At 45.2% G+C, this 24,550-nt stretch overlaps 2 protein-coding genes across 2 annotated transcripts in view; one reads left to right on the top strand and one right to left on the bottom strand.

The window, feature by feature from the left end:
- Window positions 1–24,550, top strand: part of LOC308267024 (aldo-keto reductase family 1 member B1) — a gene marked incomplete at both ends in the record, with an annotated part of 118,904 nt that overhangs the window by 14,673 nt on the left and 79,681 nt on the right. The window lies entirely within an intron of this gene.
- LOC308267245 (aldose reductase-related protein 2-like) overlaps window positions 20,642–24,550 on the bottom strand; it is a gene marked incomplete at both ends in the record, with an annotated part of 16,103 nt that continues 12,194 nt past the window's right edge. The window contains 3 exons of the mRNA XM_080701820.1: window positions 20,642–20,684; window positions 22,772–22,854; window positions 23,714–23,797. Of these exons, the coding sequence (XP_080557946.1) occupies window positions 20,642–20,684; window positions 22,772–22,854; window positions 23,714–23,797 (210 nt within the window). The remainder of the gene's footprint in view (window positions 20,685–22,771; window positions 22,855–23,713; window positions 23,798–24,550) is intronic.

Genomic DNA, 24,550 nt, shown 5'->3' with positions numbered 1-24,550 from the left:
ACATAGAAATAAAGAATACAGGTACAGCCCTATATTATTAGAGAATAACATAGGGGAGTGACCAGAAACGAAGTCACTGGAACACAAAATACACAACAGCTTTTATAGACATAAAGTCCTCCATCTTGCTCTCCTACATAATTCTATGACATAGGTAAAGTCCGCCCCTTAATTTCCCCACCTGTTGATCCTAGGTTTCTTTGTTTAAACCAGAATGCTTCACAAGGTCAAGGGCCATGTGGTGTCTGCTCCCCTTTCATGAAGGTCAATCCCCTCCCCCTATCCTCTTGGGGAATAGCTGGATATCCTTTATTATGCAACCTGTCTTTAGAAGGTGGAAGCCCAAAGTCCCAGGTCCTCTATCTACTTGCTAATTACTTTTAGCAAGGATACTTTGCATTATAGTAGCTACTTGACTGCCTGGCAGTAACCTGGCCCTAGCCACCCTTCCCTTTTATAACTCTGTGCTCCATTTGCAACCCGATTTTTGAAATATATATATTAATAACCTGCTTTTTTAAAAAATCTTCCTAGGCCATTCCTAATACTGGTACATATTATGCCCAAACTAGGGAGTTTTAGGAATACCAGAGGGTCTCCAGATAATGGAGGGGAAACTTCAGCAAAGCTAGAATGGAAGGGTAGGAGTGGAAGACAGCTGAGGTTGATTAATGGAGGAGCTACATTTGAATGTGTGTAAAAATATAAATGTAGTATGGTCAACTTGTACGCTCATTGTTGGGAAAGGGGGAAAGAGGAAGCAGGGAGGGGCACCAAGCGCTGTCTGAATGTATGTCATTTTCAATATGATCCACATAAAAATAAAAAATAAAAAATAGGGCTGGGGTGTAGCTCAGAGGTAGAATGCTCCTGGGTGCCATCCCATGATTGAAAAAAAAAAAGATGGAAAAATAATAGGCAGTAAACCAACTTGGAAAAGAAAATTTGCCATGAGTGTGACAGAAAACTGATTAGTAATTTTCTTACAACTGAAAGAGCTCAGAGGTAGAATGCTCCTGGGTGCCATCCCATGATTGAAAAAAAAAAAGATGGAAAAATAATAGGCAGTAAACCAACTTGGAAAAGAAAATTTGCCATGAGTGTGACAGAAAACTGATTAGTAATTTTCTTACAACTGAAAGAACTTATTCAAATCAGTAAGAAAAATAGAAAACTCCAAAAGGAATGTTAGTACATGGAAAACCTATCTATGGACAATATGAAAAATGGTATATACCAGTAACCAAAAAAGTAAAACAGGCAGTTTCCACTATCAAATCAACAAAATTAAAAAATAAAAATAAAATCTATATTTTATATCTTATATGGTAACGAATTAATTTCACCGACATGCCTCACCTTATTAGCAGTTCCTTCCTAAGTGGGAATTGGCCAGAGTTTGACAATAGGCCAGAGTCCTGGGAGCTGCTGGAAGCTGGAGAAACTGAGCAGAGGAGGAGCCAGGGAATGCTAATAGCTCAGGTGATGGGCAAGGACAAAGATGGCCAATAGGTCAGACTTCCAGGCTGTTGTTGTTGTAGTACTAAAAATTGGACCCAAGAGGATTCTACCTCAGAGCTACATACCCAGACCTTTTATTTGGAAATAGAGTCTCACTAGGTTGCTGAGTGTCTAAGTATCTGTAACTGTCCTCAAACCTGTGATCCTCCTGCCATAACCTCCTAAGTACTGGGATTATAGATGTGTTCCACCATGCCTGGATTAGTCATCTTAATTGAGAAAATCCCACTACTTCAAACTGGGGATGGTATTAATAATTAAAGATAATGGCTCCTCTACATGAGCTGATAAGCAGAAGTCTTAGTCTTCTTCCTATAAACAGGAATAATCTGATTTTTCTAGGGTTTATTTCTTCCTTAATGTCTCTATTAGCTTTTCTAGGGCATCTGCAGCAAAGGATCATGAGCTGGGTGGCTTAAAACATCAGAAACACATGCTTCACAGTTTTGGAGGTCAGAAGCCCCAAATCAAGATGTCAGAAGGAACCCAAGTGTGTTGGCACATGCTGGAAATCCCAGCCTTGGGAGGCTGAGACAGGAGTATTACAGGTTCACAGCCCTCCTCAGCAACTTGTGAGGCCCTCTGCAACTTAGTGAGACTGTGTTTCAAAATAAAAAAAATAGGGTGTAGGGTATGGCTTAAAGGTAGAATGCCCCTCGGTTCAACCCCCACTAAGGCAAAAAAAAAAAAAAAAAAAAAAGAAGAAGAGACATGCTCAGACAGGCTTTGTTTACATGCTTGTAATCCCAGTGCACTGGGGACTGTGATGGGAGGATCGCAGGTTCGAGGCCAACCTCAGCAATGTAGTGAGACTCTGAGCAACTTAGTGAGACCCTGTCTTAAAATAAAAGCAAAAAGGGCTGGAGGTGTGACTCAGAGGTAGAATGCCCGTGGGTCCAACAAGAAGGGACATGTTCCCCTTTAAAGGCTCTTCCTAACTTCTGGGGTTGCTAGAAATCCTTGGGGTTCTTTGGTTATTGTAGGTACAGACTGCCACATCTCCCTCTGACTTCCCAGGATGTTCTTATAAAAGTAGCAGTTACTGGACTTACCATCCACCCTAATCCAGCATGCCCTTATCTTACATCTGCATAGATGCTTTTTTTTTTTTTTCAGTACTGAGGATGGAACCCCAGGGCATTCTATCTCTGAGTGACACCCCCAGCCCTAATTTTTATACTTTATTTTTGTGTGTGTGGTGCTGGGGATGGAACCCCGAGGCTTTTTACCTTTGGGCTATACTCCCAGACCTATTTTCTATTTTATTTGGAAACAGGGTCTCACTAAGTTGCTGAGAGCCTCACTAAGTATCTGAGGCTAGCTTCAAGCCTGTGCGATCCTCCTGTCTCAGCCTCCCAAGTGCTGGGATTACAAGTGTGTGCTACCACACCCAGCTTTATACTCTATTTTTGAAACAAAGTCTCACTGAGTTGCAAGGGGCTTCACTAAGTAGCTGAGGTTGTCCTCGACACATGTTCCTCCGGTCTCGGCCTCCCGAATGCTGGGATTACAAGTGCGTGCCACCATGTCCAGCCTTGCATAGATGCTTTAAAAAAAAAAAAGTCACATTCTGAGGTTCTGAGATATATTCTGGCTTTTGAGAAACACAATTCAAGTAGCCCCACATTATCATGCCCATAGTTGAATGCTTGATATTTGTGAGAATATATTTATGCACGTTTTTTAGTTAGAACTTGGTTTATTTGTTAGCCCAGTAGCTAAAATGGCACTTCTTGGCATCATCTAAAGCATACTTCCGCCTTGTTTTTCTCAGTGACCTGCCTTGTATTGATTGTTTCATTCTCCTGGCTCTTTGGATTCTCAAGGCAAAGGGCCCTGAGCTGTTTCTACAAGTGTTGGCAGTTTTCCCAGCACCATGACTTCGCATTCCTGCTCTCTGTGCTGTGACACAGAACTTGTTTTGCAGTTTCGTCCCATTGTTGGCATTTGCGGCTCCAGTGAAGGAATCCAAGTTGCCTGATTCCACTGGAGGAGGTTACTGAGCCTTTCTCCATTGGATACAGGCATTTGCTTTTCAGAGACAGGCCCAGTGCTGGCCGAGACAGCCTTCCTAGGATCCCCAGCCATTCTCTCTCCCAAGGTAGACTCAGTAGGCAGAATAGCTCTATCTATCTATCTATATTTATTTATTTATTTATTTGTATGAAACCCAGGGGCATTCCACCTCCGAGCTACACACCCAGCCCTATTTTTTTATTCTTTATTTTGAAACAGGGTCTCATTGAGTTGCAAAGGGCCTCACTAAGTAGCTGAGACTGTCCGAGAACTGTGATCCTCCTATCTCATCCCGGGATTACAACCATGAGCCACCACGCCCGGCTCTATATTTTAAATTGGTATGTTGTAATTATTATACATCTAGGTGAGGTTCAAATCCATAAATAGACATGCGCCCAGGTCTCGGTGTGCTGCCCTTCATATCGCACCCCGCTCCCCTCCCCGCCCGGACATAACAGCTAGATGGGTATGATGTCTTCATACAGGGCACAGCATAACTAAACTGCTGCATCAGTTCTTCCTTTCCCCCGGCCACCTTTATCCTTTTTGCTATTACTGGTCACTCTCCTCAGTTATATAAGGTTTCTTTTATTTCCTCTCTAGTAGGCAGAACTCTAAGATAAACCTTCAAAGTCCCTCATCCGTATATAAATCTTTTCCCTTTAGTGTAGACAGAACCTGTGAACATAAGATTATACTCACACAGCCGAGAGTGTGGCACACATCTGTAATCCCAGTACTCAGGAGGCTGAGACAAGAAGATCACAGGCTTGAGACCAGCTTTAGCAACTTAATGAGGCTCTTAGAAACCTAGCGAGACACTTTCAAGACAAATTTTTTTTTTGTGTGTGTGTGTGTGGGTCTGGAGCTGGAACCCAAGGGCATTCGACCTCTGAGCTATACCCCTGCCCTATTTTTTAATCTTTATTTTGAGACAGGGTCTCACTAAGTTGCAGAGGGCCTCATTAAGTAGCTGAGGCTGGCTGCAAACCGCCATCCTCCAGTCTCAGCCTCCCAAATGCCGAGATTTCAAAGTAATCTCACCTGGTGGGTCAAGACAAATTAAAGAGGGCTTGAGCTGGGGATATAACTCAGAGGTGGAATGTCTCTGGGTTCAATCTCTAGACACACACACACACACACACACACACACACACACACACACCTAAACGCACACGCTGACTTCCCACAATTCCTTAAAATTAAGCTTCATTTTAAGGCAAACTTTATAGCTGTCACTAATGTTCTAAATCAGTTGACATTAAGATAGACCAATCATTGGGATGACTCCAGCTTAATCACAGCAGCCCTTGCTTCTGTGACCTAGGTGAATCCACGGATTCTGGCACTCTCCATTTGAAGAGTAGACAGAGGCGCACATTCCATGGTGAAGAGACTCTTTATTAGGGCTGTCTGCTCCAGAAGAAGGGAGACAGGGCTGCCCAAGAGAGCAGCAGGACGGATCTCACGTGATCTCTCTCCCTGGGGAGGCACTTAACCTGGAGGGTGGGGTGGTGAGCTGGTCACCCTGGAGCCAGCTATTACATCTCTCATGTCAATATTGCATCCTTTTTAAACATTTCTGTCCTGTGCTGAGTCACTGTAGCTGGTGAGTGGCGCCTGGTGCGGAATGGAAGAAAACACAGATCATGGTGATTAACAAAGTAATCACGGCCCTGGGAAGCTGATGTTTTGATGGCGACTCAATGATTCTTTATCCTCCATTGTTTACCCTTGGGAAGTCATGGCAAGGACTCCTGGCTCTACTAAACAAGGTAGGATGGAGGGGTGATAAGACTGAGAGCTAATGAGTGAAGGGGAAGGAAGAGGCATGAATCATGGTGTGTGTGTGTGTGTGTGTGTGTGTGTGTGTGTGTGTGTGAGAGAGAGAGAGAGAGAGAGAGAAATGGGGAATTGAACCCAGAGGCATTCTACCTCTGAACTACACCTTCAGCCTTTTTTATTTTGAAACAAGGTCTTGCTACGTTGCTAAGGGTCTCACTAAATTGTTGAGGCTGGGGTCCAATCTGCAACCCTCCTGTCTCAGACTCCAAGTACTAGAACTACAGGTGTGCACCACCACACCCTACACACATCATGCTCTTAATAGCTAATTAGACATAGTTAAGGTGGAAGAGCAAGAGAAAGCCCACATCATTCTGTGAATCTCTAACAAGCTATTGAATTCATAGCCCACGAGTACATTTGTCCCCATGGCGGTCCCGACTCTCACTTCTGTTGATGAGGCAACCATCTGTGTTGAAAGTGATAGAGAAACAGGAAAAGACAGCCGAGACTGTAGCTCCTGTTCCTGCTCACCCATTAGTGAGCAGAAAGCAGAGCCTGTGGGTGGACTGTGTGCATCTCAAGAACTGAAATAAAAACACCTGAGTTGCAGATTTCCACCATTCTGCTAAGAACAACTTACGCATGCATGGGCGAGCTCCAAAGATGGAATGTGTGAATTTGGCGATTCTGCAGAGGAGTTAAATGGGCTTAAAAATGCTGGCGCAGAACATAAGGGCACACAGTAGGACTCATTCCAATTACTTAAGATTCCTATTCTTTTCTTAAGGTGGAATTGAATGGCAAATAAGCAAAAATTATCATGAAAATGATGGAGACCACAGGGAAAAAAAAAGAGAGAAGGCTTTCCTATTAATACCGTTAAGAGCAATTATTTTTCCGTTTTATATGAAGACCTTGCATTTTCATTTTCCACTGGATTATGCAACTTATGTAGCCAGCCACAGGACCAGACTTCTCACTGTAAGGCAAGTTTGCAGCTATGAAACGGTATAAGCCCTAGACAAGCCCTTTGAAACTGGATGATAATTAGTATGAACTCTCGGTTCTTAATAGATGAGCGTAAGAATAAAGAGATGTAAAGACTTGTATGATTATAGGCATATATCTACCATTTTCCACAAAAAGAAACTATGGGAACTTGGAGAAATAATTATTCCTTTCCTTTTTTGTCCTGGGGATGGAACCTAGGGCATTCTACCTCCGAGCTATGCCTCCAGCCCTATTTTTTATTCTTTATTTTGAAACAGGGTCTCACTGAGTTACAAAGAGCCTCACTAAGGAGCTGAGGCCTTCTGAGAACCTACACAATACTCCTGTCTCAGCCTCCCAAGTACTAGGATTATAGGCGTGCGCCACCATGCCCAACTGAAGCTCGGTTTATAAATAAAAACTTAAAGTATTTAAAAATGACTAAGGGACTACAGTTCTTGGGAGTCTGAGACAGGAATAGCGCAGGTTCATGGCCAGCCTCAGCTACTTAGTGAGGCCCTCTGCAACTTAGTGAGACCCCATTTCAAAATAAAGAATAAAAAATAGGGCTGGGGTACAGCTCTGAGGCTGAATGACCCTGGATTCAATCCCCAGTACCCCCCTACACACACACACACACACACACACACACACACACACACACACACACACACACGGGTCTATTAGAATTTCAGTCAACCTCTCTCAGGAATTTTTAGGCCATTCCTCCTGCTATAACAAAACCCTAGACTGGAAAATTTGTAAACAATAGAAATGCATTTCTTACCATTCTGGAGCCTGGGAAGTCCCAGATCGTGGTGCTAGCAGATTCTGTGTCTGGTGATGGTGCCTCTAGCAATGTTATTACATGGTGGAAAAGGCATATTAAACCAACATGTTCTTTCAAGCACATTTATAAAGACACTAATTCCACTCACGAGAGCAGAGCCCTCATTACCTAGTAACTTCCAAAGGCCTCACCTCTCAGTACCATCACCTGGTGGTTAAGTCCCAGCATAGGAATTTGGGAGGGGTGCCTACCATCCACACCACAGCACAGGCATTGCCAGTGAAATCTGAATCCTGCCCTCTGGTGTCCAAGACTCCAACTACAGCCAAAGATGATTCCCCTGTTTTGTTTTCCATCGCACCTTAGGTGGCTCTTTGTATCACCTAAATTGGATTTCTCATTCCTGGTATTACACTGCGATGCATTTTCCTGCTGTCCCCTGTCCTCCTATATCCTTCAAAATGGTGCTCAGCATGTCAAGTTCCTCCTAAGTATCATCTCCTTTATAAAACCTTCTTTGACTAGCAACCTCCACCCTACAGATGAGATTGTTTTCTGTCCATGATCTCCACAATACATCACTCAAATTTGCATATAGCACTTATGTTATTACTTCCCAGTTCCAAAAACCAGTTCAAAAATCATGGTATACAAACTTAATACATTTTGTTTCCTATATTTATAAAGATAGAATCCCAGCCAGGCGTGGGAGCTAATCCCAGCGCTTGGGAGGCTGAGACAGGAGGATCGCACAGGTTCACAGCCAGCCTCAGCTACTGAGTGAGGCTCTCAGCAACTTAGTGAGACCCTGTCTCCAAATAAAGAATAAAACAGGTATGGGAGTATAGCTCGGAAGTAGAAAAGCCCCTAGGTTCCACCCTCAGTACCACACACACACACACACACACACACACACACACACACACAAATAATAAAGTAGGCGAGCCGGGCGTGGTGGTGTACATTTGTAATTCCAGCCTTCGGAAGGCTGAGACAGGAGGATCGGGGTTTGTGGACAGTCTTAACTCTCTGCACCTTACTTAGACCCTGTTTCAAAAAATAAAAAATAAAAAATAAATTAAAAAGACAGGATTCTTAGTTCTTTAATGTTGCATAATGGCTTATTTTAACCTACTTTCTTTTCTTTTCTTTTTCTTTTTTTTCTTTCTTTTTTTTTTTTTTTTTGTGTGTGTGGTACTGGGGATGGAACCCAGAAGCATTCAACCTCCAAGCTACATCCCCAGCCCTATATTTTTATTTATTTATTTATTTATTTATTTATTTATTTATTTATTTACTGGTGTTACTGGGGTTCCTGGAAACCCTTCTACCTCTGGGCTACACTCCCAGACCTATTTTTATATTTTTTATTTGGAAACAGGGTCGCTTAAGCCAGCGCCGCTGACTTCGAACCTGTGCGATCCTCCTGTCTCCGCCTCCCAAGCTGCGGAGATTACAAGCGTGCGCCACCACGCCCGGCTTTTATCACTTATTTTGAAACAGGGTCTCATTAAGTTGTGGAAGGCCTCACTAAGTAGCTGAGGCTGGCTGCAAACCTGTGATCCTCCTGTCTCAGCCTCTCAGTACTGGGATTACAAGCATGTACCATCATGCTCGGCTTTAACTTAGTCTCTAAATGGAAAAAAAAAGAAGTAAAATTTTGGAGACAGTGACATCATTTTGTACTGACACTTGTGCAACTAGTTATATCATCTATCTGTGATTGTTAGTGTACAACGAGGGAAAAGTCAATTTTCCTTCCACCTCTGCCTTCAAAAAACTATTGGAGCCAGGCATGGTGATAAATGCCTGTAATCCCAGTATTTGGGATCTTGGGAGGCTGAGACAGGATAATCATAGGTTCAAGGACAACCTCAGCAACTGAGTGAGATTTTCAGCAAGATAATAAGGCCCTATTTCAAAATAAAAAGTAAAAAAAAAAAAAATGCAGGAGTGGAGCTCAAAGGTAAAATGCTCCTGGGTTCAATCCCTAGTACCACCAAGAAAAAAATTCAATCACCTTTCCTTCAGTTTTGAGTATTTAAAAAATTGGATTTTTAAAAGGTTTATTTATTTATTTATTTATTTTGCGGTACTGGGGATTGAATTCAGGGGCATCCTACCTCTGAGCTACATCCCCAATTCCTTATTTTAAAACAGGGTCTCATTAAGTTGCAGAGCACCTCACAAAGTAGCTGAGGCTGCCTGTGAACCCAAGGTCCTCCTGTCTCAGCCTGCCAAGTACTGGGATTACAAGCATGCACCATCACACCCGGCCAATCAGATTTTGTTTTCTTTTTTTAGGTTTTAAAAGAGGCTCCCCAGTTAAGAACCTCAAACTGCAATGCATTTCAACGTGGTTTCCCTTCCTCAGTCAGAGCTGGTTCAGGTAGAGGATTTAACAATGGGATGAAGGCAGGTGGTCTCTTCTTTCACTCCTTGCTCTTTGCAATCTCTGTCCCCAGTTTGTCCTGGCAAGGACATCTGGAGCCATTCCTAATAAATTGCTGGAATATCTCCTGGAGGCTTGGGAAAATTATGTCTATAGGCAGTTCTGTGAAAATGCTAGAAAGTCTTGGCAGAGGATGGGTCCAAAGGTTCAGAGAGATTATTGTGCACCACCGGAGAGCTACTAGAGGTGATGTTTACTAGGGAGACTCAGAGGACCTTCTCTGCACTGCAGCCATACAGTCCTGAGGGAGGCACAGGCATCTCAAATGCCATCTGTCCCTCTTAGGCCAGAGTTGGCAGCAGGAGATGCCACAGGAAACCCAGCTCCCTGGTGTCCATAAGGGTGATCAGATCTGGACTAGCAGACACTAGGGGGCAGCATAGAACTGCCAGGGGAAAGGGAGAGTTGGTGAAGTTAGTTGGCTGTATTCATTAAGAAACCTGAAGAAGACAGGTGGAGGTAACCAACCTAATGGACACCAAGGCCAGGGTGACAACCGGGGACTTTGGCCCTCAAGAATCTGGACCAAAGAGTAATAAAGCATGGTATCCTAGAAGCAAGATCTATGGACACAGTGAAGGTGGTGCTTAGTATATGCATTATATAAACAAGAACTTGAGCGGGTCAGCGCCACCACTGAAAATCATGGCCACTTGTCCAGTTCTAGGAACTGAAACAGTATTCAGAATTAGAATACCCTGACTGAAGGGTCACGTCTCCTTGGGGAAGTTCTCTGTGACCACAGCAAGTAATTACGGTAGCTATGCACAGCCCTTCCTCAGAGGAACCTCAAAGACCACTCTCTACTCCAGAAAAAGCACAGATATCGCTCAGTCCTACGTGACACATTCACACATTTGGATGGAGAAGACATGAGAGTTCTGCCCTCTTCTATAGGAATCTAAATGGATTTTCTATATTTCCGTTCTGAATTGACATACTTCTCTGAAAGATAACTTACAAATGTCAGTGTCTGGAGTGCTTCCTAAATCATGAGAAGAACTGTGGGATATATAAAATAGCTTTTATACATCTTACCTGGAAAGAGAGTGCTTTCAAACTGTTCACTAAGAACTTAACAAAGAAATATACAATAGTCTTTCCAGTTTTCCTCTCCCAATAATTCATGAATCATTTATTCAATCAGTAGTGTAAGTGTGTATATGTGTGTGTGTGTGTGTGTGTAACTGGAGATTGAACCCAGGGACATTCCACCTCTGAACTATACCCCCAGCCCTCTTTTTTTTTAATTTTTCTTTTTTGAAACAGGGTCTTGTTAGTTGCTAAGGCTGCAATCCTCAAACCTGCAATTCTCCTGTCTCAGCTTTCTAAGTACCGAGATTTCAGGCATGCACCTTTGAACCTAGCTATTCAGTCAATTATTTAATAAACACCTACTGCCTTTAGAGCTAAGACCCATATACATACTGCCAAATACAGAAATGCGACGATAAGTGACTTTTATGGCTGGTAATGGATCTTGAAAAAGGAGAATTATTTTTCCAGACTTTGTCAGTATCTTCCTTCAGCGATATGAAAGGAGAATTCACTTACCTGCCAGGAAGCATCCGCTTGTGTTTTCAGTTGTGATCAGCTGAGATTCTAAGTGACTCAGGCTTAATGTTTTTGTGAATACTCTCCCTGTTTGACATTCATTTCAAAAGCTTTCTGTCTACTGGAAAGATCATGTGTGGCCAGCAATATACATATGTTCCAGTCCACTTGGTGGCTTTATCTCTCCAAATGATGCTATAAATTAGAATTCCATCACATTCATCAGTTTTTCATGAACCAGATTATAATGGAATATTCCAAGATCATTCCTGAGTATCCTAACAAAAATGAATTTTTAAAAATAAACGTTTAGGGGTTGAGCATGACGGCACATGCCTGTAATCCCTGTATTTGAGAGGCTAAAACAGGAGGATTGAAGGTTCACAGCTCATCTCAACAATTTAGCGAGGCCCTCTGCAACTTGGCGAGATCCTATTTCAAAACAAAAACTAAAATAGGGATGGGGCATAGCTCAGAAGTAGGATGCTCCTGGGTACAATCCTCTGTACCACACACACCAAAAATAACATAGGAAACCCATTTTAAATTGCAATCTATACACTGAACCTTGATTTCAGAACGACACTACCAATGTGCTAGCAACCATTAGATTCAGCATGAGCCTTCTGCCTGTCTTCTTTTTTATAGAAATGTGAAAGTTTATTTTAAGTCAAGGATAAATAGTATACAAAAATAACTCCCCCCTACATATGTGGGGTTTCTGCCTGTTTTAAAGTTACCAGTACTAATGTAAGAAACATCCACTTTAAACTATTTTAATTAAATTTAGAGCTGGGCATGGTGGCACATGCTTGTAATTCCAGCATTTGGGAGGCTGAGACAGAAGGAGCAGGGTTTGTGGACAGCCTCAGGTACTTTGTGAGTCCCTCCACAACTTAGTGAGACCCTGTTTCAAGATAAAGAATAAAAAATAGGGCAGGGGGTGTAGTTTGGAGGTCGAATGCCCCTGAGCTCCATCCCCAGACACCCCCCCCCACAAAATAATTAATTTTACTTGCTTTGCCAATTTAAGATTAATAAATTAGCTAATGAAATAATAAATCAAAACTGAATTTAATTAGTTTAATTTAAACTATATTCATTAACTGGCGATAGTTGCCAGAAAAAATCGCATATAACATGGAATAGAAGAGATAATGTTAAAAATTTGGAGGGCTTTCATGAGGAACAGAATTAGACCTGCCCTGCACTGTCTCAGCATAGTTGTTTATAGGTGAAACTACAGGAAGGCGCATGAAGGACCTTTCTAAACATGAGATTTTTTTTAACTATTACAAAAAATTTGGGAAACCAAATTCTTGGTCACTAGAGATGTTTTTTTGTTTTGTTTTGTTTGATTGTTTGCTTGTTTGTTTTGCGGTACTAGGGATAGAACCCAGGGGCAGTCTACCTCTGAGCTACACTCCCAGCTCTATTTTGTATTCTTTATTTTGAAACAGGGTCTCACTGAGTTGCAAATGGCCTCACTAAGTAGCTGAGGCTGTCTGTGAACCTCGATCCTTCGGTCTTAGCCTCCCAAATGATGGGATTACAAGTGTGGGCCACCAGGCCCAGTTAACTACAGGTGTTTAGACATTAGGCCGACTATGATTTGAAGATGAGGAGGAAAGTCAGTGCCTCCAAGCACCACCAACCTTGAGAGTCTCCAGCCCCAGACTGGCTGGCACAGGCTGAAGCTTCTGAATCAGCCACCTCCTTTGTACAGCAGCCCAAAGCCCACAGCTTACACATGTACACACATGCACACATGCATGTATGCAGAAGCAGGGCCGGCTTCCGGAAGGAAAAGCAACCAGATTAGCTCATCAGGGCCCTTGCAGCTATGAACATGCAGTTTTGCTCTGGTGAACGCATAATGGATGATGTTGCACGGCTGATAATCATGATGAAACAAGTGCTTTAAATCCTTGACTAAGTGCTTGCTTTTCAGCTACTAGTAGACTAGAATTAAGCTATAAAATGTTAGGATTGTCTGCTTTAAAAGAGAATTAAGTTATGAGACTAGGGATTATTTTTGTGTGTGTGGTACTGGGGGTGCAACCCAGAGGCTTTCTACCTCCGGGCTACACTCCCAGACTTATTTTACATTTTATTTGGAAACAGGGTCTCACTAAGTTGCTGAGAGCCTCACTAAGTAGCTGAGGCTGGCTTCGAACCCGTGTGATCCTCCTGTCTCAGCCTCCCAAGCGCGGGAATTACAAGCATGCGCCAGCATGCCTGGCTAACGAAACTAGAATTCTTAGCCTAGGAACATAATGTGTTTATAAATTTATTTGTTTGTAGAAAAAAAAATTAAGCATAGCTGAAAGATAGAAACTATACCCTGAGCGCTGGAATCAAAGAGAAGTAAGAAGGAGTAGGAAGATCTCTTTTCCTGGCCGGGCGTGGTGGCGCACGCTTGTAATCCCCACACTTGGGAGGCAGAGACAGAAGGATCGTGCAGGTTCGAAGCCAGCCGCGCGCGCTGGCTTAGGAGACCCTGTTTCCAAATAAAAATGTAAAAATAGGTCTGGGAGTGGAGCCCGGAGGTAGAAGGGCTTCCAGGAACCCCAGTACCACCAAAAAAAAAGAAAAAAGAAAGATCTCTTTTCCTGACACCACTTTTCTCTCTGAGAGCCCAGGCAAAAATTAAGAAAATGAGATCAAGAGATCAGAGACTTTAGGACAAACTCTAAATTCTTGCCAAGAAATAGTGAGCTTAAAGTGTTCAGGAGCCTTTTCTGGACCTATCTATATAATCTACGAGACAAGCAGGAAAGAGGATTTATTTGGGTGGATGTGGAAATATTAATCCTTTAGGAAGAGTTGAGGTAAGTGGGTTTGGTGGTGCACTCCTTTAATCCCAGGGCTTGGGAGGCTGAGACAGGAGGGGCTGGAGTTTGAGACCAGCCTCAGCCACTTAGTGAGACCCTTTTTCAGAATAAAGACTTTCTGAAAAGGGCTGGGAGCTACATAGCTTCAAGGTAGAATGCCTGTGGGTTCAATTCCCAGTACTACTACTACTCCTACTATTACTAGTATTAAAATAATAATAATAATAATAATAATAATAATAAATTGTGATTCCTCATTTTCTCAATTCACTAATTTGTTCTGTTTCTGCATTAAAAAACAACAGCCCTTCCCTGGCTTTTGTGATTTTAGCTTTCTAAAGATCCCAGACCACTGATTTCATGGAATGTCTCTCATTGTGGGATTATCTAGTATTTCTCAGTGTTTGGATTCAAGAGATATCACAGACCTGAAGCTCAGTTCATCCCATTATATTCTATTAGGTGATGCATAGTTTCAACTTGTTCTATTTAAATATTAAATGGATTGCTCTATGAAAGTGTACAGTGGGCAGAACTGTATGATGGCTTTAAGACTTTGGCTTACGGTGTTGCTTCCATGATTACGCTGTTGTACAGGGAAAGAGTGGTTATACAGTGGGCCTAAATTAAAACCAGCTCTTTAAAAGCAGAAAGCTGGAGAAAGAAGAAAACGGAGACTGTGAGACACAGCACGTCCCAGTAGCTGTAACAAATAAAAATCAACTACCGAGAAGGCAGCCCCTTGACAAGAAAAACAAATCAGCAAACATACATACAAATGAAAACACAAAAAAAGGAACACAGAGAAATAAACTCCAATAGTCAGGCGCGAAATCCACAACAAAGAACCCGAGCATGCGACTCACATGCTGTGGTGGCCAGCGCCATCTCGGGCTGCCAGCTCGAACCGCAACTGCCAGCTCCGCAGCCCCAAGAAATTCCGGCAAGAAATCCAAGGACTTTAAGTGAAGTAAATGGCGGCTTAACTCCAACATCTTAAGCAACCAGCACCATGCTTCAGGGACAGAGAAAAAGATCCAAAAGCCTGTGTGCTCACCAGAAGCTGGCACCTGCAGTGGCACACTCTGCCCTCCAGAGACCCGGGCCCACAGGACGATTGCTAAGTTCCCACACCAATAGCCTGTGCCTTATCAGCATCTACATGAGAGGATAATTTTTTTTTTTCCCCCAGCTCTTTCCAGGCCCATGGCCTTGGCCTTCTAAGGTGGGTTTTTTTTTTTTTTTTTTTTTTTTTGGTGGTACTGGGGTTCCTGGAAGCCCTTCTACCTCCAGGCTACACTCCCAGACCTATTTTATTTTTGGAAACAGGGTCTCTTAAGCCAGCATGGCTGGCTTCGAACCTGTGTGATCCTCCTGTCTCCACCTCCCAAGCGGGGGGATTACAAGTGTACACCACGCCCAGCTTCTTTTAAGTTTTAATGTTTGTAACTTTCCTAGTGTTGTCTTTCATCTTATCTTTGTTGCCATGCCGGCTCAGAGGGCTTGGGACAGAAGCTGAAACAATAGAAGCCCAAACAAGAGTCTGGAAAGAGTAGAAAGGAGCCTGTTTTAACTTTTTTTTTTTTTTTTTTTGGTGGTACTAGGGGTGGAATTTAGAGGCTTTCTACCTCCAGGCTATACTCCCAGACCTTTTTCTATTTTATTTGGAAACAAGGTCTCACTAAGTTGCTGAGAGCCTCACTAAGTAGCTGAGGCTAGCTTTGAACCTGTGTGATCCTCCTGTCTCAGCCTCCCAAGCGCAGGGATTACAAGCATGTGCCACCACGCCCGGCTGTTTTAACCTTTTAAATGCTTGCTCTGGGCACCCCTAGGTGACCCCCCTCTCCACCCAGAAGGACCCCATGGTCTGGACCCCTGGCCCCGACCCTGGGCAGGTGGGCAGGCGCTGGTGGGGCACCCCTAAGCGAACCCCCTCTCCACCCGGAAGGACCCTGTAAAAAAGGAAAAGAAAAAGAAAAAAGGAAAATATCAGAGAGGGGGCAAGGAGGAGGCGGATACTGGAGATGCAGACAAAACTTATCTAAATGAACTGGAATTATTGGAAAAATTCCCCGCTAAGGAGGACTGCTTGTTCTCTACATTATTAAGAATCTTGGACATCACCTGTAAGGAGAGAGACTTTAGCAGAGACCAAGGAGAAAGGCGGTGCTGAAAGTGGTCTCTGCGTTGGCGGTGGAGACTTGTATTCAGGAGAAGCAGAAATCGGAGCCTACCAACCTTATTTTTTTTTTTGTGGAGAAATTACACCAAAGGTTGAATACTACCGTCATGCATGCTTAGGAAGACTGGACAACATTCAGAGTGGAAAAAGAGCTTGGGAAAGATTTGAAATGGTGGAAGCAGTGGCAAAGGCAGTGGCCAGTACTCAGGGGAGGCAGAGATCTAATGCATTACACCTGGAACCTTTGAAGTAATGACCCCAGAGGCAGAATGCTACCACCACCACGCACCCTCGAGAACATGGGACAAATAGTTGGGCAAAGAGGGTGCTCGGATTGGAGCCTGCCGAGGGGTGAGGCTGGCGATGGACACAGCAAAGCTGGGATCGGAGCCTGCCATGAGGCAAGGCCGGTGCTGGGGCCTCCGAGGCCGGGATCGGAGCCTGCTGAGGGGTTAGGCCAGTGCCGGGGCCACTGGCTGGCATCGGAGCCTTCCGTGAGGCAAGGCCACTATTGAGGCCCCTGAGGCTGGGATCGGAGCCTGCCAAGGGGTTAGGCCGGTTCTGGGGCCAACGGCCGGCATCAGAGCCTTCCGTGAGGCAAGGCTGCTATTGAGGCCTCTGAGGCCGGGATCAGAGCCTGCCGAGGGGTTAGGCCGGTGCTGGGGCCAGCGAGGCTGGGATCGGAGCCTGCCATGAGGCAAGGCTGGTGCTGGGGCCTCCGAGGCCGGAATCAGAGCCTCTGAGAGGTTAGGCTGGTGCCGGGGCCACTGGCCGGCATTGGAGCCTTCCATGAGGCAAGGCCGCTATTGAGGCCTCCGAGGCCGGGATCGGAGCCTGCCGAGGGGTTAGGCTAGTGCTGGGGCCAGTGAGGCCGGGATCGGAGCCTGCCGCGAGGCAGGGCCGGTGCCAGGGTCTTGGAGGCCGGGATCAGAGCCTGCCGAGGGGTTAGGTAAGTGCCGGGGCCAGTGGCCGGCATCGGAGCCTTCCATGAAGCAAGGCCGCTACTGAGGCCTCGGAGGTCTGGATCGGAGCCTGCCTAGGGGTTAGGCCGATGCCGGAGCCATCGGCTAACATCGGAGCCTGCCGTGAGGAAGGCCGGTGCTGGGGCCTCTGAGGCCGGAATCGGAGCCAGCTGAGGGGTTAGGCCAGTGTCAGGGCCAGTAAGGCCAGAACCGGGGCCTCCCATGAGGCAAGGCCGCTGCTTGAGCCAGCGAGGTCCGGATCAGTCCACGGGGTAGCCAGGCCACAACTGGGGCCGTCAAGAGTGGGATCGGTATTTGCAACGCAGCATGCACAGAGAAATATCGCAGAAAATTAAAACCAGATGCTTCCCCTAATCAGCAATAACTAGGAGGAAAGGGGTAACAGGAAGTGATCGAGCTATAGAAAGGGCCCTATAGTGAAGCAATTAAGGTGACCAATCAGAGGGTATGGAATAGGGGAGGATGGAGCCTCTTTAAAAAGCAGGAGGTACATAACCATATGTATCAAAGTTAATCACCAAACAAGCATGGGATCGAGGGAGGGGGAGGGAATGGGATGGGGACTGGATGAGGGCTAATTGGATGATGTGTGCTTGTATATCCTCTCAAGTCTTATATTCCAATGTGATGTATGATTACAATGCACCAATAAAAATAAATTTAAAAAAAATGCTTGCTCTGCTTTAGGACAGGGAATAGAATGAAATTATTTATCCATGCCCAGATCAGACACCAGGATCATTCTCCCTCCAAACTAACTCCCCCAGCCCTTTTTGCTTTTTATTTTGAGACTGGGTCTCACCAAGTTGCTTACATTGCTGGGGCTGCTCTTGAACCTGCAATCCTTCTATCTCAGTCTCCCAAGTACTAGCATTACATGTGTGCACCCTCACTCACGTCTGAGAATGTTTCTTCTGATATCGTGTGTGTGTGTGTGTGTGTGTATGTGTGTGTGTGTGTGTGTGTGTGTGATCAGGGTTTGAATCCAGGGCATTCTACCTCTGAGCTATATCCCAGCCTGATTTTATTCTTTTTATTTTTGAAACAGGGTCTCATCAAGTTGCAGAGGACCTCACAAGTTGCTGAGGCTGGCTGCAAACCTGAGATCCTCCTGTCTCAGCTTCCCAAGTACTAGGATTACAAGCATGTGCCACCATACCCAACTATGTTTTGACATCTTGATTTGGGGCTTCTGGCATCCAAAACTGTGAAGCATGCACTTCTGATATTTTAAGCCACCCAGCTTGTGATAAGTTGCTACAGATGCCTTGGAAAAACTAAAATAGATATTAAGGAAGAAATAAACACTAGAATAATTATTATTCTTGTTTTAAAAAGATTAAGAATTCTGCTTATCAGTTAACATAGAGAAGCCATTATCTTTTAATTTTCAATAGTATCCTGTTGAAACAGTGGAGTATCATTTCCGAATTAAGATGTCTAAGCCAAGTCGGCGTGGTGGCATAAGCTTGTAATCCCCGCGTTTGGGATGCTGAGACAGGAGGATAGCACAGGTTCGAAGCCATTCTCAGCTACTTAGTGAGGCTCTCAGCAACTTAGTGAGACCCTGTTTCCAAATAAAAGTATAAAATAGGTCTGGGAATATAGCCCGGAGGTAGAAAAGCCCCTGGGTTCCACCCCCAGTAACACACACACACATATATATATACACACACACACACACAAAAAAAAAAAAAACGATGTCTAAGCCAGGTGTGGTGGCACACGCCTATAATCCCAGTACTTGGAAGGCTGAGGCAGGAGTATCATGAGATCCTCAGCAACCTAGAAAGATCCTGTTTCAAATTTAGAAATAAAATAGGTCTGGGTATGTAGCTCATAAGTAGAATGCCCCTGAGTTCAATCCCCAGGAACACACACACACACACACACACACACACACACACACACACACACACCAGCTGACATCCTAGAAGTCTGGCCTATTCACCATCTTTGTCTTTGCCCATCACCTGAGCTATTAGCATCCTCTGGCTTACCGCACCCGGCTCTCTCCTCTCCTCTCCTCTCCTCTCCTCTCAGCTTTCTGCAGACTGCATCTGGTGGAGGAAAAGTCCTGGAACTCTACCCTGTTATCAAGCTCAGATCTACTTGCACTTAGGAAGAAACTGCTAATAAGAGAGATGCAGCCATTTCTAATTCTGAATAGAACAAACAGAATCAGAGAGAAAACATTAAAATGTCTCTCAATTCCTATTTTACCCTCCCACTATTAGTCTCTAGTGAGGATAGAAGTAGAAATTTGATTTAAAAAATAATAAAGACTGGACGGACATGGCGGCACATGTGTGTAATCCCAGTACTTGGTAATCTGAGACAGAAGGATTTCAGGTTTGAGGTCAGCCTCGGTAATTCAGGGAGATTTCCAGCAACCTAGAACAATTCTGTTTTAAAATAAAAAAATAAAATAAAAAGGGCTGGACCTGTAACTCAGAGGTAAAATACCCCTGAGTTCAATCTCCAGTACCACAAAAAAAAAAAAAAAAAAAGAAAAAAAGAAAGAGAGAAAAAGAAAAAACCAAAACTGACATTCTCTACATACTATCTCTGAATCTAAAAGTGATCTTCTCATATGGAGCATGGTGGTGAAGGCCTGTAATCCCGATACTTGGGAGGCTGAGACAGGAGGATCAATGGTTCCAGGTCAGCCTCAGCAACTTGGGCCTTGTTGCACAATTAAAAAGGAGTAGGGTTGTAGCCCAGAGGTAGGATGTCCCTGGTTTCAATCCCAGCAGCAGCAGCAACAACAACAACAAAAAACAAAGAATGTTGTACAGTCTTTGAAATTTATGATTAGTTGTAGATTTCTTCATAGAATTAATTTAGATTTGTGTAAGTAGACATCATGGGTTGCAATGATGACAAGACCTAGTTTCAGTTTTTTCATATGTAAAATGGAATTAAGAATACTTTTTCTCCAGCATAAAGAAAGAATATAGGTAGAGAAAGGGCAGGGCCAGGGAAGACTGGGGGAAGAGGAACCCATCACCTGGGGCTCTACAGCACCTAGTACAAGAGAAAAGAACAGAAAAGAACAAAAAAGAAAAGAAAGGAAGAACAATAGAAAAAGAAAGAAAGAAGGAAGGAAAGAAAGAGAAGAGAAAAGAAAAGAAAAGAAAAAATAAAAGTAGAGAAAGGCAGGGCCAGGGTAGACTGGGAGAAGAGGAACCCATCACGTGGGGCTCTAGAGCACAGGCTTCCTGAATTCACCTGGATGCAGAGCACTTCCAACTGCGTCGCACAGAAAAAACTCTCAGGACAGGCTGGTTGTCATTGTCATGTTTTATTCTTTTAATCTCTCATCCTCAAGGTTACAGAGTTCCTGGTGTTTGACAAATATTTGATCAGATCAAATCAGGGGGAAAAACCTATAAAACCTTGCCTAGATAGAGTACACAAGGCCGGCCCGGCAGGACTTCAGACAAGCCTGGCTGCAGCAGGGCTCCAGGGAGTGCTCCTCTTCGCCTCCATGTAGAGAGAGTCGGCCAGGCCATCTCAGGAGGAGACTCAGTATTCGGCATTGAAGGGATACTCGGGCAAGTGCGACTGTCTGCAGAAAGCAGAGGGACAAGCATAGAGAGCGCCCCACGGCAGCAGCAGACAGCCTCCTCCCTGCTGCCCTCTGCCACTGCTGGTGCTCTCAGCCTCTCCCCACCAAGCCTACTGAGAACCAAGCAGGGCTCGGCCTGGGCCTTCAGATTGCAGGAGGCTCTTGAGAAAGGCAGGCAGGCCTGGTGGTGTGATGGGATTTAAATGAGGTAATAACACAGGCAAGGAGCCTAGGATCGCTGGCACCGTCTAAGCTAATATTGAGTGGCTGTTTATTCTAAGTAGTATTATCATCCTTACTTTGCCAAAGATTCTGGACATATTGAGTCAACAGAAACCAACTTGACAAGTTGCAAAACTTACCCAAAGCCACAAAGATAATTAGTAAGTAGTAGAGGTGTTACCAGTGGATTAGAAGCCAGGGAAAGCCAGGCATGGTGGTCCCTGCTTCTAATCTCAGTACTTGGAAGACTGACACAGGAGGATTTAAGGTTCAAGGCCAGCCTCAGCAACTTAGTGAGGTACTGCTCCCAAGTAAAAATATACAACAGAGCTGGGGTATGGCTTGGTAGTAGAATGCCCCTGGGTTCAATCCCTGGCACCACAACATATTCATTGATTAATTAATTAAGCCTCAGCAACTCAGAAGCTAGAGAAATTACTCCTGCACTCACTAAGCCATGTCTCCATGGACAGGTGCAGCTCTCCATTTGCCCCGAGGATGACTGCTGGGCATCCAAACAGGCCTCGGACCAAACCCCTAATTTCCTCCCCCTTGGGGCAACTCCAATCTTGGGTTGCTCAGGCAAAAGTAAAACAAAAGAACAGAACCTCAGAGCCATCTTTGGTTCCTAGTATATTAGTAAGTTTGATTGGCTCTGTTTTCCCCACATGTCCAGAATCCATGACTCCTCATCTCCTCCATCACCTCTGAAGTCCACTCGTGGTCGTCTCCCCTGGGTATCATGCTGGCCTCCCTCGGGTCTTGGGATGCAGAAGTCAGTGCAGGTCTCTTAAAGCCCAAGTCTGACCATCCCGCCCCTCTGTTCAGAATCCTCCAAGGCTCCTCAGCTGAGCCCACCAGAGTGAAGCTTGAGTCCTTCCTCGGCCTGCACCTGCTGGCCTGAGCCGTCCCTCCTCCTCTGCCTCTCACTCATTCTGCTCAGGCCTCCTTGTCTCCTCGCTCACCTGCTCTAAGCACATCCCACCCCAGGGACTTCGCACTAGCTGCTACCACTGCACAGAACGCTCTACGCAGGGCTCATCCTTTACTTCTCCTACTTCAACTGTCACCTTAGCTGCAAACCTGTTCCCAAATAAAGTATAAAATAGGTCTGGGAGTATAGCCCAGAGGTAGAAAGCCCCTGGGTTCTGCCCCCAGTACCACACACACAAAAAAAGGTCTGACTCTACATTCAAAATATCAGACAATTAACAGCAATTTGGAATGTGTCTTTCTCCATAATGATTCCTCAGAACGGTAATTTTAATTTTTAAAACAGCCAGAGCAGGGTGTGGTGGCTTGCACATGGAATCCCAGTAACTGGGAGTCTGAGATGGGAGGATCTCAGATTCACAGCCAGCCTCAGCTACTTAGTGAGGCCCTCTGCAACTTGGTCAGGCCCTGTTTCAAAATAAAGAATAAAAACAATAGGGCTGAGGTGTACATCAGAGGTAGAATGTCCCCGAATTCCATTCCCTGTAGCAAAAAAAAAAAAAAAACAAAAAACAAAAAACCAAAAAACAAGCAAACAAAATAGCCAGAGCTCAGAGCTCAACGTGGTGGTGCCCGCCTGTAATCTCAGTACTAGGAGGCTGACACAGAAGGGCTCAGGTTCAAGGACAGCATCAACAATGTAACTAGACTCTCAGCAACCTAGCAAGACTCCATTTGAAGACAAAAAATAAAAATGGCTGGGGGTATGGCTTAGAGGTAGAATGACCCTGGGTACAATTCCAAGTAAAACATACAGAGAGAAAAAAAAAAAAATAGTACTAGAAGCCAAGACAAATCCTTCAGCCCTTACAGCTAACCCACTACCACCTCTTAGAAGAACTGATTTTCCTAGTTGTCCTTGTGCCACTTACCTGGGCAAGACGCAGACCCTCCAGTTATTGTTCAAGCTGAGCAAGGTCTCCATATCTTCCTCAGCCAACTTGAAGTCAAAGACCTAGGAAGGTGAGGGTTCCAAAATACCCTTAGCCAGACGGTTCCTGGTAAGTTGAGGTCCCTGGACATTCTAGCGGGCAGTAAACTCAGAGCCACAGCACAAACTGGCCTCAGGGCTTTCTCCCGTTATCCCACTCAACACAAGTTTTTCTGTAAACCAGGCCCTACACAGAGAGAGCAGTACTCATAGGGCTTTGTCTTCCAAAAGGAGGGACAGCAGGCTGGTAGGCTCGAGACCTCAGTCGTGCCGTGTCTGTGTTCCTGGGTTCCTGGGGTCTTTCCAGAAGGAGGGGTCTTTGAGCACAGCCCAGACCTCCTCTGTGGCTAAGAGGAGGGCGTTAGGCCAGTAAAGCCTGCTCTTGTGTTTGTTCCTGTCCCATCTGCTTGAGGGCCACCAAGAATCACCTCAGGGACATGAGAACAGCCATGCTCAGATCTCAGGGGGCTTCGCGGGTCTCTGCTCCAGCACAGCCTTGGCCTGTGGGGCCGTTCATTTTAGCTCTACTGAGGCAAGTTTCCAGGCCTAAGACTTGAGAAGGTAGCCAGGCATGGAGGCACAGGCCTATGATCACAGTACTTGGGAGACTGTGGCCGGAGGATCACAGGTTCGAGGCCAGCCTCAGCAACTTAGCAAGGCCCTCAGCAACCTATTAAGACCCTGTATCAAAATTTAAAACATCTGGGGGTATATCTTGGAAGGAGAAGGTCCCCGGGTTCAATCCGATACAAAAATAAAAAAAAGGTTGAGAATGTGATAGGAAGAGGGCAGGATCCACCAGTAATACTGGAAGAGGATGAGAAACCAGTGGGAGGGTCCCCTGCCCTCCCTCCACGAGGACCAATGACCAGCCTGGGCTTACCTGGAAGTTCTCGACGATGCGCGCCGGGGTCACCGACTTGGGGATCACGACCACATTCCTCTCGATGTGGAACCGGATCAGAACCTGCGCAGAAAGGGGACCTCAAGTCTCCATGATCTCCAGGGACCCTTCCAGTGTCCAGTGACAGGACACTGAGCGCTCAGCAGCTGGCTGTGGCCTCAGCTGCAGCAGCTAATAGTGACGGAGCATTTAACCGTGAGCCCCTTTCCCGTCCTCCTCCTGTCTCCCTGGCCAGCAGCAACCTGGGCTTTCCTGGTCCAGGACGGAGGACGGTGGCTTGGGGTCATGAGGCTGCGATGAGGACAGATGGCCTCTGACCCCCAAGGCACCTCTTGTGGCTCAGCTAGAGGACGGCGCGGAGAGCTGCCAGCGGCTGTCTTTGGGGTAGAGCTGGATCTGAAAGGTCCCCGGGGCATGGTCCCTGCCTGGGCGCCCTACTTGGAGGTGGCAGAAACTTTAGGAAGTAGAGCCTCATTAAAACACGTAGGTCAACCCAGACATGGCGGTGCACAGTTGTAATCCTAGCATTCGGGAGACTGAGACAGGAGGATCAGGGTTCGCAGCCAGCCTCAACTACTACTTAGTGAGGCCCTTTACAACTCAGTGAGACCCTGTTTCAAAATAAAGAATAAAAGAGAGTGTAGCTCAGAGGTAGAATGCCCCTGGGTTCCATCCCCAGGACTGGAAAAAAAACCCAAAAAAACCCAAGTAGGTCAGTGGGGGAGTGCCTTGAAGGTATGCTTCATTTTCAGTCTTTGTCTCTACGTCTTTTTTCCCATCTGCCATAAGGTGAGTAGCTTGCTGCACAGCACCTGC

The sequence above is a fragment of the Muscardinus avellanarius genome, assembly GCF_963383645.1.
Source record: "Muscardinus avellanarius genome assembly, chromosome: 9".
Lineage (NCBI taxonomy): Eukaryota > Metazoa > Chordata > Mammalia > Rodentia > Gliridae > Muscardinus > Muscardinus avellanarius.
This window is presented reverse-complemented; position numbering and strand designations above follow the sequence as displayed.